The sequence below is a fragment of the Megalobrama amblycephala genome, linkage group LG15 (assembly GCF_018812025.1).
Source record: "Megalobrama amblycephala isolate DHTTF-2021 linkage group LG15, ASM1881202v1, whole genome shotgun sequence".
Classification (NCBI taxonomy): Eukaryota; Metazoa; Chordata; class Actinopteri; order Cypriniformes; family Xenocyprididae; genus Megalobrama; species Megalobrama amblycephala.
In genome coordinates this window covers 21,918,462-21,937,177 of record NC_063058.1, presented here as the reverse complement: position 1 = coordinate 21,937,177, position 18,716 = coordinate 21,918,462, and the positions used below count along the sequence as shown (strand labels likewise).

At 35.9% G+C, this 18,716-nt stretch overlaps 1 protein-coding gene across 4 annotated transcripts in view; it reads right to left on the bottom strand.

The window, feature by feature from the left end:
• Positions 1–409: 409 nt before the first annotated feature.
• Positions 410–18,716, bottom strand: part of nptna (neuroplastin a) — a 30,345-nt gene continuing 12,038 nt past the window's right edge. The window contains exons 3-8 of one of the 4 annotated variants that reach the window (XR_007180141.1): positions 18,439–18,533; positions 11,170–11,303; positions 10,314–10,601; positions 4,819–4,840; positions 4,561–4,636; positions 410–1,348 (exon numbers count right to left, since the gene is read on the bottom strand). Coding sequence is in view for 2 of the 4 variants with exons in the window: in XM_048159117.1 (XP_048015074.1) it covers positions 4,576–4,636; positions 4,819–4,840; positions 10,328–10,601; positions 11,170–11,303; positions 18,439–18,533 (586 nt within the window). In the remaining 2 variants the exon portion in view is untranslated. The remainder of the gene's footprint in view (positions 1,349–4,560; positions 4,637–4,818; positions 4,841–10,313; positions 10,602–11,169; positions 11,304–18,438; positions 18,534–18,716) is intronic. The other 3 variants (XR_007180142.1, XM_048159117.1, XM_048159118.1) reach the window with 3 other exon arrangements.

Below are 18,716 nucleotides of genomic sequence, written 5' to 3'. Positions count from 1 at the left end.
GAATAAACAGACTGTTATCGTTCGTTGGTGTGGACGCAAATATAGTTATCATTATAGTTATCTTTATATTTACCATTCTTGGTGCGAACGGGCCTTAATACTTTCATGTTAACAGGTTATTTCTATTTTTTCTAGTGATAAAGTGTTTACAAGCTGCCTTAATTCATAAAATTTAATCAAAATTAAAAGAGAATTAAAACAAAATGAATTCATTAAAACTAAACCTATAAAATGATCCCATTATGGGAACGATTCTATAGAGCCTGACAGAACCCTTTTAGATTCTATATAGAACCTTTTCTTCAAATGTCCTTGTTTGCTAGTTTATCATGTAGGATTTTGCATATGCACAATTATTAATTACAATAATCAAATTTATAATAATCATGTTACAAAAGAGGACAACGCATTTGACTTTGGATATTTTAATTGTTAAAAATGACATGTATATGCCTTAGTCAATTGAGTTAATATTAATTTCTCTTCACATTCTGATTTTGTAGACCTTTTATAATGTGTAAGGAGCTCATGCAGTGACGTATTAAACAACGTGGATTGTTTTTCATGGTCTGAACAGTGCACTCTGCGAACATATAATATTAAAGCTTAATTATACACAACCAAAAGCTAAAAAGTTTGTTCTACTGTATGTATAGATATTGCATAGAATAAAAGCCATGCTGTATACTATGCATACATAAAAAGCAATCAGCCATGTAGACTTAGAGAAGATAAGGTAAATAAGTATAAAATGAAGTCACTGGTTTGCAAGAATAATATTTGAAGAGATAAGTGCATCAGTATGAAGAACATTCAGATATCTATAGATATTTCAAGTGATTTCATACATCAATGTACAATACATGTACAAATTAAACATGGCAGGACACATTGCAAAGCCCTTAATTGAGTGATAGAATCATATGCCACCATACCAAATGGTATACAGTAACATGATAATCTGTACAAAAATACCAGAATCATGGTGGCATATTTGCGATAAGTTAAAGGCTTGCTTGAACAGAAGTCATTCATAAATACACAAACAAAAAAAGCCTGTATCAAACAGTAGAATATCTTGCATGCAATTATTATTTTTGTACTTTTGCCTGACATGGAAAAACTTGACTTGAATAAAAGAGATTCTAAAGAAAACGCAACACAATCATGCAAGAAAATGTTCAGGATTAGGTTCCGTTCTGTTCACACGTCCTCCTCACACCAGATTTATAAGGCATGCCTCGGGTTCTCATTCATTCCGTTAAACTCCTCCACCTTTGATTTGTTTACCAATGCGCTGAACCGTTCATGAGTAACGTTCATGTGGTCATGATGCGAATGCCTTTATCTGTAAACAACAAACAGCAGTGACAAAAAAGTTGTTTAATAATGTGGGTTTTACCAGAAGAATTACTGATTGAGAAAAGCTTAGCATCGCTGCCTAGTTCCTTGTTGTTGTGACATTCGGTGGACAGATTTTTCCTAATATTCATCTTTATCCATGGCAATGCTATATATAGGGGTGTAACGGTACATGTATTTGTCTCGAACCGTAATGGTACAGACATTGCATATAGTCAATCACAGGTGATTCACACTCCAATCCAGAAGGGGGCGTGTGCGATAATTAGTGTTGCCAAGTTGGGCAACTTTTTGAATTGGGCTACTTTTCACTGTTGCCGCGGGTTGTTTTTCATGTCCGCGGGTTGAATTGACCCAAAATAACATGATATTTAGTCCCTGGAACGCAAATTTTAGCAGGGGAGCCCCGCCAAAAACGCGAATTTTAGCTCCCGGAATGCGTGCGACCTACCTGGAATGCCATTGAGCTACTTTTGGGCTAGTTTCGAGGAGCAACTGGTTTTTGTTGTGAAAACCTGCTTACCATGACAACAGGACAAGTGCAGAAGAAGAAGAATAGTCGATCTATGCATAGATATGTTTATGTGTAATATCTCAACCAGTGTTTAACCGCTGAAATATATCAATAAAACAGCCTGAGGATAATATCTCACGTAGCATCACATTTACCTCAGGCAAGTCATTCAGTGTCCACAGCATGTTAGTTCACTAGAGAAATGAACTCTAGAGGGAGCATTTCACTAAATATATGCACGATATTAGCTTATATATTCATTATATTTACTTTACCTGTTAGTAATGTCTTAATTATTTAATATATGTTTAAATAAATTTGTTGTGAAAACAAGGTATGACAGTAACTGTGTAAATGATCTTATTTCAAAAATAAATTGGATTTGAAAAATAATTGAAAAACAATTTTATAATTAGATTTAGAAGATAACGCAAAGCCTGTCTTATGTGTAATTTACATGTTTTTTGTTTTGAGTGTTAAAATCTAAAAATTAATAGCAACTGAATTTAATAGTTTGGACTCTGTTGTTAACTGTAACCTTTAATATTACAGTATAGTTCACAGCATTAGCTGAGATAGATATTTTTATCCTTAAAGCTGCAGTCTGCGATTTTTCCTCTTTGTCGCCATCTCTTGTTTGAAACCTGCAATTGCAGTCATATGCGGAACAGTTATCTGTATGTGCGTTGTGCCTCGGCACAGCTCGTCAGCGTGGATGAATCTAATGTTTGCTGTCAATCACCACACCGGTGTGGATACTGAACTTCAGAATCACAGATTCTACGTCTTGAAAGTATGACCAATATAAGAAATTTCACTGGAAAATATCATCTGAACATGCAAGTAACATTTCTGCCACTTTTGTTCTGACCAGCTGAGGAAAAAAGCATTAGGCCTACAATAAATCGTGCTGCTAATGATGATTAAATCTAACGATTGCTTAACTCGGATCATGCCAAACCGTGCAAATTATTATTACTGTTATATTGTTCTCAAATTGTTAATGTTAACAGCATCAGCATTGCGTGACTGTGTATTTAGTGTATATTAGCGTTACCTGTAGATTTCAATTTCTGTAGCCACTCCACAGTCCAAAGTCTTTTGCTTTTTGACTACGGGTGAATCTCCAGCTGTCACTGATGATTGTCATTTGGACCTTTCTGGATTACAATCCGCCATCAAAATGATGTTTAATTATTTCAGCTTCTGTGAGAAAAGGCTATAAATGATCCGCTACCAGCAGCGTCCTCACATGATATAACTGACTAGCCTCTCGACGGGACTCCTTCCTTTCTGTTTACGGACGTGACGTAATGACGCACAGACGAACTGCCGCATGCTCGAATTTACCGCGGAAATCCACCATGTCGCTCTTATTATAAAACATTATTACAAGCTTACCGTTGTGAATCAAGACAAGATAATTAGATCATTTTGAAAACTGGCTGGTTATGTACTTGCTCAAAAATTGATTTTGGATCATTTTTAACCAAACATATGTGGTACGTACCGAACTGTCATGTTTGTGTACCGTTACACCCCTAATATTTATATATATATATATATATATATATATATATATATATATATATATATATATATATATATATATATATATACAGTACAGTCCAAAAGTTTGGAACCACTAAGATTTTTAATGTTTTTAAAAGAAGTTTCGTCTGCTCACCAAGGCTACATTTATTTAATTAAAAATACAGTAAAAAACAGTAATATTGTGAAATATTATTACAATTTAAAATAACTGTTTTCTATTTGAATATATTTCACAAAGTAATTTATTCCTGTGATGCAAAGCTGAATTTTCAGCACCATTACTCCAGTCTTCAGTGTCACATGATCCTTCAGAAATCATTCTAATATGCTGATCTGCTGCTCAAGAAAAATTTAATGTGTACAATTGTACAAAATATTTGTGTACAATATTTTTTTCCAGGATTATTTGATGAATAGAAAGTTCAAAAGAACAGTGTTTATCTGAAATCTAATCTTTTGTAACATTATAAATGTCTTTACTGCCACTTTTGATTGATTTAATGCATCCTTGCTGAATAAAAGTATTAATTTCTTTAATTTCTTTTCAAAAAATAAAAATAAAAATTCTTACTGACCCTAAACTTTTGAACGGTAGTGTATAATGCTACAGAAGCTTTGTATTTCAGATAAATGCTGTTCTTTTGAACTTTCTATTCATCAAGGAATCCTGAAAAAAAAAGTACACAACTGTTTTCAACATTGAAAATAATCATAAATGTTTATTGAGATATTAGAATGATTTCTGAAGGATCATGTGACACTGAAGACTGGAGTAACGATGCTGAAAATTCAGCTTTGCATCACAGGAATAAATTACTTTGTCAAATATATTTAAATAGTACACAGTTATTTTAAATTGTAATAATATTTCACAATATTACTGTTTTTTACTGTATTTTTAATTAAATAAACGTAGCCTTGGTGAGCAGACGAAACTTCTTTTAAAAACATTAAAAATCTTAGTGGTTCCAAACTTTTGGACTGTACTGTATATGAAGATAAAAAAATAACTTTCTAGTAATTTATAAGTTTAAGTGTGGCTTAGTGTCCAAAAAGTCTTTTTTGCTACTATAACCACATTGTTTAGAGTTCAACTAATAAGAATATGCTCAGTGCAACTGAATACTCACCTTGTAATGATCAAATCAATTTGTATTTCTCTGACGTACGTTTTTATCTTTGTGGTTGTTGGTGGAATTAGTTTTCCTTAAAGGTGAGATCATAAAAATGAGTCAGTGTGAGTGCCATATGACAATCCAAAATACAAATTCAAATACATTTCCTTGTACATCTCTTTAAACTCTTTACATTCTGTAAAAATGACACATCACTTATCTAGGACAGTTGCATCATACCAGTTCTTATTTAAATGTAAATCTAATACTTACATTGGCCCAGCTGGTTCGTCGTCTGAATGGAAATCAAAACAAGGACAATTTTAGTTTGAGGCTGCAATGCTTCCAGCTGGCACAATTTTCACATTATTGAATGAATGCCGTAAACCGACTGCATTAAGTAGCTGTAAAAAAACAACTCGATGCCATATTGTCTTTCAATTTATTGTTGCGCAGACGAATAACACAGAACAAAGACTTCGCTCCTTCAGCACTGGTGTGAGTAATTAAATGGCTTGCAGTACAAGAACAGAGAAAAAAAATACAACCATGCAACCAAACCTATATTCCACGACTTCTGTATCACTTAAATAGCTCTAAAATGAATAAAATTTGATATTATATTCATGCATCATATTTCTTTACTTTATGTAATGTATTATATATTAAATAATATAGGATGTTATATTATATAACACACACACACACACACACACATATATATATATATATATATATATATATATATATATATAGCTTTTCTTAACAATGATAATTGAAAAGTGAAAATAAAGAAAAAGTAAAATCTCATGCTCATGCCAACATGAATACATTTAAAGAGTCTCCAGTGAAGACGATTTACAGATAAACGAAGGTCATTTGAAGGTTAAACAGCAACAGACAGCATTCTAATAATGAAGGCAAAATAAAAACCCATTTCAGCCTTATTCAAACAAGACATATGTACAAACTAAACTATAGGGCAACAGTGAATATATGCAATGCTGGTATAGGTTCAATCAAGCTGCATGCAGGTCTTTCACTTACCAGTGTTTTAGGTTGTGCCATTCAGAGAGAAAGAAATGTGTTAACGTTGTTAATTCTTAATGACTGCTACGTCCTCTGATATTAAACTCTAAAAGTGTGATTTAACTGCTAAAATAATGCTGCAGTGATTCACCAAGACTAGAACACTTGTGCAGATAAACCAAATGAAGCTGAAACTGAATTTATACACCTTACATTGTATTTTTAAAAGCATGTCTGCTCACATTCACGAACAATTTACAATATTAAACACATTTTTATCAAACAAAACGCATAAATTAGTTGCTAGTCGATTAAATTAATACCGGAGGAAACCACTAGGTGGCGATGCTGGACAGCCAGGCAACATCCAATTGAATTTAATGAAGACGTTAGCTGTTCGTTAAACCAGTTCTTTTGGAAATATCGACGGATACTAAATAAATGTACGAAATAACGAATATAAATTATAAAAAGAGGTCGTTTTTTATAAAGTCAGGTCTAAAGTGAATTTACTGGCTTGCAGCAAAACATTCTGCTGGATTGACACGGTCTCGTTTTCCCTCGCAGTGCATTAGGTGAGCAACTAAAGTGGCGTGGGACTACACCTCCACGCGCATCAATAATTCACTGCCCACTATACCTACCCATACACCGCAGAGTCTTATTTCTCTTGAATATCAGATTAGTGTCCAGATGACCTAACACAGGTGCCCTACAGGAAAAGAATGATGAGTGTGTGTGTGTGTGTTTGTTCTGGATGGCCTCAGACTGAATTATTGAGTAAGGGTCCAGGTCAGGATCAAATAACAAACTGTTCCATAAACTTGAGTTAAAGGTCTTGTGACGCAGGTAATAAATGAATTGTTCTGTATACACAGATGTGCTGCTTTATATTTTTGTGAAAACCTTGATACTTTTCTTTCAGGATTCTTTGATGAATTTAAAGTTCGGCATTTGAAACGGAAATCTTTTGTAACCTTATAAATGTATTTACTGACACTTTAGATCTGTTTAATGTGTCTTTGCTGAATTAAAGTAGTCATTTCTTTCAATAATAATAATAATAAGAAAACTTACTGACCCCAAACTTTTGAACAGTAGTGTAAGTTTTTCTTAAGCGGCATCCTTTTTTACTTGTGATAACACAGAAATGTGACATTTTTTTCTTCGGCAGTATCTACAGTGTAATTCCTAGTAAGAAAATGTATTATCTGACAGACATATAAATGAATAATACACATTTTCTGTTTTGAAACATCGTACCAACCCCAAACTATTGAACAGTAGTCTAGGTAATATTCATTTAAATATCCTTTACATTGTATACAGTTCTTACCAAGTTTCCTCTCACTGCGTCACAAAACCTTTAACTCAAGTTTATGGAACACTTTGTCATCTGATCCTGACCTCGTCTCTTAATAATTCAGTCCGAGTCCATTCAGACCAAACACACACATACTTACTCTTCATTCTTATATATACAGTCAAACCAAAAATTATTCAGACATTTGATATATTTGTACTAGTGGGTGCAGGACACTGTAGTTCATTTATGTAAGTGAGGATAGCAAAATAATGTAAACTGTGACATATTATACCCAAAAATACTTCATAAAGTGGACTACCAGTAAAACTGATACAAATTTGGAACCAAAAATTATTCAGACACTTTGACCTGACCATGTTTTGCTTAAGTGTTATCTGACATTATTAAAAATTAATGTTTTCTGACACAGTTTAACTCTGAGATCTTGTCATATTTTATTACCATTTTTTAAACTGCATTAATGAATGAAATGTTCAAGGTGTCTGAATAAATTTAGGTTTGACTGCATATATACATATATACATACATATATATATATATATATATATATATTTTTTTTTTTACCTATTTTGTATTGTATATAGTAGCCTCAAATTATTTAAACACTTAAATCACACTTTAAAATGTTGAAATGTCACTGGATTAGATAAAATACCAAACCAAGTGACATCTGCAAACTAATTCTGCTCTACCTTTTCTCAGAAATAATTTTCTGATAGAAAAATTTACAAATAATTTTTGTCTTGATTTTGAAAAACATATCTTGATTTGATGTTTTGTTCATTTGACATTCATACATTTCTGAGTATTTTAAAGTCTCTATGAAATCAAAATTGAAGTTTTTTTTGGCTTTTAGTATGAATATGTTAGCCTAAAGGCCTTTGCACACTGAGTCCGAAATTTTCGCATGCGTTTTTTCGTATTCGTAATCCTAAAAATTCGTCATGCACAGAGACCTTGCACACTGAGTCCGATGCGTATTAAAGGTCCCGTTTTTCGTGTTTTTTTGAAGCTTTGATTGTGTTTATAGTGTGCAATATAACATGTGTTCATGTTTCGCGTGTAAAAAAACACAGTATTTTTCACATAATTTACTTCTCTGTATACCGCTGTTTCCACTGTCATAAAAACGGGCTGATGACTTCCTTGTTCTATGAAGTCCCTCCTTCAGAAATACGTAACGAGTTCTGATTGTGCCAGCGGTTCCTGTGTTGTGATTCGACAGCAGTTTAGCGCATCTTGCCCGGAAAGGTCACGCCTCTTACCATAACGTGGAGATGCACGCGCTCAGTGTTATTGTAAACATGTCTTTAATTTTACCCTATCAATTTGAGCCGGAATCAGACCTGGTGATTGGACTGCGGGATGAAAATAACAGCGTTTCGACGACATGGCGACAAACACACTCTACAAACGCAACTCTTGTGTATTCCTGTGGGCGGAGGTTAGTCAAAAAACTGTTTTAGTGACGTCATTAAAGAAGGAAGTAGAGGGATGTAGTCCAAACTGGCCGTTCGATGTAGGCGACTTCTGTTAAATAAAATATCTCGCTTGGCATTGAACTTTGAGCTTTAAAATTTTACAGATTTTATTTATACTCTAACAACAACATTACACACTAAATAAAGTTTGAAACATGGGATCACGAAGAACCGGGACCTTTAAAGTCCCCATGAAATCAAAATTGAAGTTTTTTTGGCTTTTAGTATGAATATGTTTGCCTAAAGGCCTTTGCACACTGAGTCCGAAATTTTCGCATGCGTTTTTTCGTATTCGTAATCCTAAAAATTCGTCATGCACAGAGACCTTGCACACCGAGTCCGATGCGTATTAATGAATGCGTTGCGAAAAAAATCGCAAAACAATACAAAATGAAGTCTTCAAGCAGTGAGCACGATTTAGTTGTCCTCTCTCTCCTTAAAAAGAGGAAATATTGGGTCCCTCCAATTTCGAGATTGCATAGAGAGAAAGGAGAGTTTCACCTCATCAAGGAGCTGCGTGATTATCCCGAGCGTTTCAAAGTTTACTTCAGGATGTCAGTAGCTCAGTTTGATGCTTTGCTACTGGCACAATTTGTCTTTGTATTCTGCACATTGTTTGTCATTCAGTGCTGCTGTTTTGTGCTGTAGACGACGTGGATCAACTTGTCATTCTGGATTTTTGCGTTCGCGTACGGTGGCTCTGAATTGTCAAAACGTCTCTCAAAATGCGTGCCACGGATGCGAAAAATGCAGAAAATCGAACTTGATCCGAATATTTTTTTGACGGACGAAAGTTTCGGAGGCAGTGTGCAAACGTGATTGACATAACGTGAGGTCGAATTTATTTTTAACATCGAAAATTTCGCATGCGAATTTCGGACTCCTTAAGGCCTCATTTACACTAGTGTGTTTTTGTTTTAAAACAGCGTTTTTAAATTGAGAACGATCCTCGTCTACACTGGCATTTCCACAGCGTTTCAGAAACGATCTCCGTCTACACTACACGACTGAAAACGCATGACCTCTAATGCACACTGGTCATGCGCGTACAAGTGTAAACAGTTGCCTCTTGCGCATGTAGGCAGCTGCAATATTAAAAATGCAGAGTTTAACTGCACAAAGGTTGCTAAAAATGACAACAATGCCAGCAAAGATTGCAGTTCAGTCTCCATGTTATCGTTTACACGGTCGTCAAGGAACGTGGGCACGCCATCGCTTTCAAAAGTCTCCATTTTGGTCCGTTTATACTGAAATGCAACCCCGGCATTAATGTTATCTATAAGCTAGTGGGCTGCAAAATAATGACAAAATTTAGAAGATATAAGTATTCAAAGCATTCCCACTTCCGCTAATATGGATCAACGATTTTAATGACATCACTCTGCACCTCATTAGATTTTCTGTCCCATCAAATGCTCTCTAGAATCTAAAGCGTCTCGCCCCCCCTACATTATAAATAGATGCTGAAGCTAAAATCGGTCCTATGTTCACACAATTACTATTTTCTACATAGTGAATGGCACATACCCTGACAGCAACATAGTGTCGGCCCAGATCTGGCCCACATCTGGTCCGTGTGTAATCCACATGTACCAGATGTGGGCCGGATCTGGGACATAGTATGTTGCTGTATGGGTAGTGCACTATATAGGGGATAGGGAACGATTCAGACAGTGTAAATATGCTTTCCATTGATGCGAATTAAGTATGGTTTCACGTTTTGGGCACACTGTAGGTCTATGTATTAGTTCTATATTAGGCAAATTGTGTTTGGGATGGTCATTTTTCTTGGACTGGCAAGAAATCTCAGTAATGCTTTTTAAATAATAAAAAAATATTCTCCTAAATCTCTTCTAATTTCAATCTCTTATCAACTTTTGTAAAATAAATATCAGCCTAACATCAGTAGTTCATATTGAGATATAACCCACCCTTTTAAACTCACCATCAGGCACGTCATCAGGCTTCTTGCGCTTCTCGTAGATGACGATGATCAGCACCAGGATGATGATCTCGGCGAGGACGCCCAGCAGGGGCCACAGGGGGGCCAGGTAGCTCCTGACCCGCAGGACTGATACCATGGAGGTGGTGCCGATGGTGTTGGTCGCGTTGCACTCGTACTCTCCGGGGTCAGACGTGAGGTCTAGGTTTATAATGGTAAGCTTGGTGTAGCCATCCTCACTGCTAATGAAGAAACGGCGAGAGGAGTTGTCGATATCCTGGGTGATTGATGGAGTGGGAGGAAAAACAGTGACAGATGAGGAGAGGTGAAAGACGGGGGAAGAAAAGCCACTGATTATATGCTCAAATAGTATTTCTGATTTTTTTAAAAAAAAATACATTTTATTAAATGATAAAGCAACTTATGTTTACTTGATACTTGATTATCCATACACCATTCAAACTACAGAGCTTTGATCATAAAACTAAGCACTTAAATACTTACCAAGACATATTATTGGGAGATATAGAGTGCCAATTCAATTTCAGTCAGAATTACATCTTTCTTTTATGCCATATAAATAAATTAGCATCTGCACCAAATTGCATATTTTTGCTCAGTTTGGGTCTCTGAATAAAATTGATGTTTGTTTCCTCCTTGAGTATGAGCTCCATATTCTCACTATATCATACTATTTCAGCCATAAAAGCCTGATGCATCAAATTTAACGCTCAACAAAAGCACATCAGGCTTTACAGAGTTAAAATGACATGAGTAAATGAATGACGCAAGTAAATCCTTTTAAATCTACCAAACGGCTGATCTTAGATTCAAAAAGACCATACCATATTGGGTCCGTTATCAAGTTTACGCCAGGTCCACAGGGGATAAGGATAACCCACGGATTTGCAGTAGAGGACGGCTGTCTCACCCTCATTCTTATTCTCGCTGCGCTTGTGCCCCGTGATGTCTGGTGCAGCTATGAGAGGAGAGCAGAAGGACGGTGAGTCCTTCAGTATCAGAACACATTTCATTGCAGAAACCTTATTAAGCATCGTGATCTTCAATCACTGAATGGATGTTTTTTCTTATGCCATTTGCAGTGTCATTTTGTGTGGTAAAATATAGCTTAAAGCAGGGGTGTCCAATCCTGCTCCTGGATGGCCACTGTCCTGCAGAGTTTAGCTCCAACCCCAATTAAACACACCTGAATCAGTTAATCAAGGTCTACTAGGCATACTAGAAACTTCCAGACAGGTGTGTCGAGGCAAGTTGGAGCTAAACTCCATATCCAGGAGCAGGATTGGACACCCCTGGCTTAAAGCTAGTGGTGGATCAGGAAATATTAAGAAATTACACCCTGATTGCCCAAACAACTGGGAAACAACCAAGAACGTAAGTCCACAGCAATATGATGTGCTGCTATACAAGCCGTTTTTGATGAAAATGCTAAGAATGGTGAAAACAATGATGTTTTCTCATTCACATTTCTTTATTTGGTTACACTTTATTTCGATGGTCCACTTTAGAATTAGAATTTTCAAAAGTACCGACTTCGGTCCCTAGTCAGTACTTAAATTTTAAAAATGTGAAGCTTTGAGTGCTGTTGAGCGGATTCGTAAACACCTCTGATTGGCCATTGTGTTCACGGCTCATCAGATATGTCTGTGATTGGCTTCAATGATCAACGCTTTAAAAAGGTTGTAAATAGTCGTCAGTGAAGCTCTTCACCAAGCGCTTACACAGATACACACGGGAGCGTTTGAAAGCAGACATCTATCAGCAGACTGGTCGGCCGCTTTCAGATTCAAACACTAATGTGTGCTTTCAAACATTGCTGTGCGTTGATCGTTGTAGCCAATCACTGACACATCTGTTGAGTGCGTGAACACAATGGCCAATCAGAGGTGTTTACGAATCCGCTCAACAGCGCTCAAACCATCACATTTTAAAAATGTCAGTACCGATGGGTACCGAAGTCGGTACTTTTGACAACTCTATTAGACATCCTACTAGTAGACTGTTAGGTTAGGGTTAGTAGAATAAGTTGACATGTAGATGCAAAGTTACTTGTGGACAGTAGAATGTCTGTTGGGGAGTATCAAAATAAAGTATTAGCAGATATTAAAAGAATAGTTCACCCAAAAATGAAATTTCTGTCATTAATGACTCACCCTCATGTCGTTACAAACCCACAAGACCTTCGTTCATCTTCAGAACACAAATTAAGATATTTTTGATGAAATCTGAGTTTATCTCCCATAGAAAGCAATGAAATGACCACATTCAAGGTCCAGAGAAGTAGTAATAAGAAGTAGTAATGCGCACAAAAAGTATTCTCGTCACTTCATAGCATTAAAGGTGCCATCGAACATTTTTTTTCCAAGATGTAATATAAGTCTAAGGTGTCCCCTGAATGTGTCTGTGAAGTTTCAGCTCAAAATACCCCATAGATTTTTTTTAATTAATTTTTTTAACTGCCTATTTTGGGGCATCATTAACTATGCACCGATTCAGGCTGCGGCCCCTTTAAATCGCACGCTCCCTGCCCCCCGAGCTCTCGTCTCTATCATTGCATAAACAAAGTTCACACAGCTAATATAACCCTCATAATGGATCTTTACAAAGTGTTCGTCATGCATACTGCATGCATACATCGGATTATGTGAGTATTGTATTTATTTGGATGTTTACATTTGTTGAGTTTGATAGTGCTCCGTGGCTAACGGCTAATGCTACACTATTGGAGAGATTTATAAAGAATGAAGTTGTGTTTATGAATTATACAGACTGCAAGTGTTTAATAATGAAAATAACGACGGCTCTTGTGTCCGTGAATACAGTAATAACCGATGGTAACTTTAACCACATTTAACAGTACATTAGCAACATGCTAACGGAACATTTAGAAAGACAATTTACAAATATCACTAAAAATATCATGTTATCATGGATCATGTCAGTTATTATTGCTCCATCTGCCATTTTTCGCTATTGTCCTTGCTTGCTTACCTAGTCTGATGATTCAGCTGTGCACAGATCCAGACGTTAATACTGGCTGCCCTTGTGTAATGCCTTGAACATGAGCTGGCATATGCAAATATTGGGGGCGTACATATTAATGATCCCGACTGTTACGTTGTTTTAACAATGTTATTACTACTCCTGGACCTCGAATGTGGTAATTTAGTTACTTTCTATGGGAGATAAAGAACCTTTCGGATTTCATCAAAATATCTTAATTTGTGTTCCAAAGATGAACGAAGGTCTTGCGGGTTTGGAATGACATGAGGGTAAGTACTTCATTTTTGGGTGAACTGACTCTTTAAGCAGACAGTCTACTAATACTGTAATGACTGATAGTTGATGTCTGGTAGTTGCAGAGTTACTTATAGTTAGTATAATGTCTAAAGTGGATCATCAAAATAAAGTGTTGCCCTGCATTCAAGCTGACATTTATCCCATGCATTCATTAGGATTCAAACCTGTGACTTTGGTGTTGCAAGCACCACACATTACCATTCGAGCTACAGTGAACTTATCCACACATACATTGTCAATTTCAGTTCTGAGATTGATTAGATAAAGTGAAGTGCTGGTTCAAGTACAGTGGTTCAATATTAATATTATAACGCGTCGAGAATATTTTTGGTGCAAAAAACAAAACAAAATAACGACTTATTTAGTGATGGCCGATTTCAAAACACTGCTTCATGAAGCTTCGGAGCATAATGAATCAGCGTATCGAATCATGATTCGAACAGCTGATTCGACACGCTGATTCATTATGCTCCGAAGCTTCATGAAGCAGTGTTTTGAAATCGGCCATCACTAAATAAGTCGTCATTTTGTTTGTTTTTGGTGCACCAAAAATATTCTCGTCGCTTTATAATATTAATATTGAACCACTGTACTCACATGAACTGATTTAAATATGTTTTTAGTACATTAATAGATCTTGGGAGAGGAAATGTCATTGCTCTCAATGCAGGCCTCACAGAGTCATCGGATTTCAACAAAAATATCTTAATTTGTGTTACGAAGATTAACGAAGGTCTTACGGGTGTGGAATGGCATGAGAGTGAGTAATAAATGACAGAATTTTCATTTTTGGGTGAACTAACCCTTTTTTATTAAGTAATAAGTGCTCTTTTCAATATTATCAGACAAATGAATGATTACTGATATGGCACTGATATATTGTGCATTCCTAAAATTACTGTTTTTAATAATACTGTGATGTTTAAAATTAAGAAAATATAGTATATATTGTATTTTGATCAAATAAATGCAGCTTTGGTGAGCATAAGAGAATGTCAAAAACATTTATACTTAACAGTGTACTTAAAATTAAACAGTGTACTTAACAATTTAATTTGTCACTGACATATTACATCTAATGTGCTAATATCTCAAAGGACACATACATGCACTATGTAAAAATATATACACTGAATATATGTGCCATAATGAGATGATTCACAATCTCAGAGGCTTAATCTTTGAAACCAACAGAGTATTGAAGCATTAGCATCAAAAGAAGGCTCAATCATTCATGATATGCCAAGAACCCCTACGCAAAACATCTTCATGTAAATCATCTCCCCATTTTGTAATTCAAAAGTCAAATGACGAATCATGACAGGAGAGTTTTTAAAGGTTAATTCAGTCTAAATGACCCCAAATACCTCAGCTAAGAGACAGAGAGAGAAAAAGAAAGACAGATTTACATCCCCACCCCCTCATGCAGGCCACCATCTGGTGCCTGTGAGCTGACTGCAGGATAACCAGAAAGAGGTGACCAGGACACGCTTAAACCGCATGGCACTTTACCAGCTGGTGATCTCTAACACAAAAAAGCCTGCTAGCTTTAAAGGCCATTATTAAACACACAATCACAAGGAGATCTGGGCTGGCTGGCATTTTGGTTTACACCCATTGCTGACTTGAGGCCTTAGAAATTTCCCAAAATAAACAAAACCAAAATGCTATATATTATTATGGAGCCAAACATAAAATAACTATAAAATATGTATATATATTTATAACCCTGTATATAAAATGAATTCCTTGTTGGTCCAGGCTAATATAGTGCTTGTGGACCAGCATAGTCTTGCTGTTCCTAAGCATATTAAGATTTTATATTATATTTCCTATTTGGCCCTTCATAATATACACAGATGGGCCAAAACATTATGACCACCTGCCTAATATTCTGTTAGTCCTCTGTGTGCTGCCAAAACAGCGTTGAGGCATGGACTCTACAAGACCACTGAAGGTGAAGGTATGTGGCACCAAGACGTTAGCAGCAGATCCTTCAAGTCCTCTAGGTTGTGAGATGGAGCTGCCATGGATCGAAATTGTTGGTCCAGCACATTCCACAGATGCTCAATTGAGATCCAGGGCAACACCTTGAACTCATCATCATGTTCCTCAAACCATTCCTTGAACAATGTGTGCAGTGTGAATCATCCTGTTGAAAGAGACCACTTCCACCGGGGAACACCACTGTCATGAAGAGTTGAACCTGGTCTGCAACAATGTTTAGGTAGGTGCACGCGTCAAATTTACTGGCTGGATCCAGGGTTTCTCAGAAGAACATTGCCCAGAGCATCACACACCCTCCACTGGCTTGTCATCATCTCACAGTGCATCCTGGTGCCATCACTTCCTCAGATAAACGGCGCACATGTACACGGCCGACCACGTGATGTAAAGGAAAACGGGACTCATGGGACCAGGCAACCTTCTTCTACTGCTTCAAGGTCCAGTTCTGACGCTCGTGTGCCCATTGTAGATGCTTTTGATGGTGGACAGGGGTCATCATAGACATTTTGATTGGTCTGCGGCTGTGCAGCTCCATACGCAGCAGAGTGTGATGTGTTGTGACACATTCCTCTCATAACCATCATTAAAATTTTGTGTGAATTCTGCCACAGTACACCTTCTGTTGGCTTGGACCAGACAGGACAGCCTTCGTTACCCTCATGCATCGATGAGCTTTGGGCGCCCAACATCCTGTCACCTGTTTGTGGTTGGTAAATTCTCGCTACTGCAGACTGGGGGCAACACACAAGCCGTTTCAGAGATACTCTGACCCAGTTGCCTTGCCATAAGAATTTGGCCCTTGTCAAAGTCTCTCAGATCTTTATTTCTGCTCATTTCTCCTGCATCCAAGAAATAGATTATGAAAACTGATTCTTTTCTTACCATCTAATCTACCCAGACCTTAATATGTGGCCTTGTTAGGAGACAATCAACGATATTCACTTAAAGGGTTAGTTTACCCAAAAATGAAAATTCTGTCATTAATTACTCACCCTCATGTCGTTCCACACCCGTAAGACCTTCGTTCATCTTCGGAACACAAATTAAGATATTTTTGATCAAATCTGATGGCTCTATGAGGCCTCTATTGACAGCAAGATAATTAACATTTTCAATGCCCAGAAAGGTAGTAAAGACGTATTTAAAACAGTTCATGTGACTACAGTGGTTCAACCTTAATGTTTTAAAGCAATGAGAATATTTTTTGTGCACCAAAAAAACAAAATAATGACTTTATTCAACAATATCTAGTGATGGGCGATTTCAAAACACTGCTTCATGAACCTTCGAAGCTTCACGAATCTTTTGTTACGAATCTTTTGTTTTGAATCAGTGGTTCAGAGCGCGTATCAAACTGCCAAAGTCACGTGAACTATTGAAATATAGAAACACTTATGATGTAACGAAGCCTCGTTTACTGAAATCACGTGACTTTGGCGCTCCAAACCACTGATTCGAAACAAAAGATTCGCAAAGCTTTGAAGCTTCATGAAGTAGTGTTTTGAAATCGACCATCTCTAGATATTGTTGAATAAAGTCGTTATTAGTTTTCTCGTCACTTCATAACATTAAGGTTGAACCACTGTGGTCACATGATCTGTTTTAAATACGTCTTTAGTAGCTTTCTGGGCATTGAAAGTGTTAATTATCTTGCTGGCAATGCAGGCCTCACTGAGCCATCGGATTTTATCAAAAATATCTTAATTTGTGTTCTGAAGATGAACGAAGGTCTTATGGGTGTGGAACGACATGAGGGTGAGTAATTAATGACTGAATTTTCATTTTTGGGTGAACTAACCTTTTAACCTATGACTGGTCATAATAATAAAACAAACTAAAATCATAAAAAAAAAAATCATTACTTGAAATAAAATAAACATTAACTGTAATAAAATAAAATTATTTTAGGTAGTTGCCAACATTTCTTATTTTAATTTAGGTTAACTTGATGTACTAAATAGCTAAAACTAAAATAGAAAAAATGACTAAACACACAACAAAATTACTAATACTTTAACTCAAATTAGAATAAAAACAGAAAAAATAAAAATAAAAACTGATTCAAAGTATTAATTAAAACTAATATTATCTCATATACTAAAATAATACTGCTGTATAATACTGAAATGCTTTTATTTGGTATTTTTATTAAAAATTATATTAGCATAACATTTTAAGTCAAAAGTTTGACATTATAACATTACTTTTATTAATATTATTTAAAAAAATACTTCTGCTAAATATGCTGTTATTATCCAAATATTGCAAATGAATTACTAATGATTAATTTTGCAACTATTATTATTGTTTTTATATTATTACTATTTAGATATTGCTAATTATACAGTATAAACAAATAATACTAATTATTAAGATCACAAAAAAAAAAAAAATGTATTCACATTGGTTTGGTTTAGTTTTATTTGCACAAATATAAAACACAATAAAAACAAAAGTACAATCCATATACTGTGCAGGGAGAGGCAGAAAACCCAAAGGGCTTATTCACTCTGTACTGCCTAGTGAACAAAAACTGGGTGTCTTTTCCACTCAACTAACCAAGCTCACAATCATGCTGTCATGGCCTCTGTTAGTGTCCAAGCTCTGCTCTGACTCAGCATGTGCTGTGTGGAGGAGATGGAAAGACCCCACAGACAGGTTCAAAATGTTGACACTTATACAAACCATCTGAAAATAAGACTCGCTGTAATACTAGAAAGAAACCACTGACCATTCAATTTCTGTATTTTTTTAGAGAAATGTGTGGTATTTTGAGGGCATCTTACCTTTTACCTCAATGGTGGCATTAGCTGGAGGGGCCGATTCAAATATGTACACGCACATATACTCGCCCGCATCGTCTGGCCTTGGTTTATTAAGTCTGTGTAAAAATAAAACACTTATAAAAGATACTATTTCTGTACCAAGCAAATATAATGGTATTCAGGACCTTGGAGTAATATATAATCAATCAGAATAAATAACACCCACATGTAGAGAAAAAAAATGAATGCAGGTTAACTGTTAGCAGTACTAGTGTGCCTATATGGTTAGTCTGATTAGA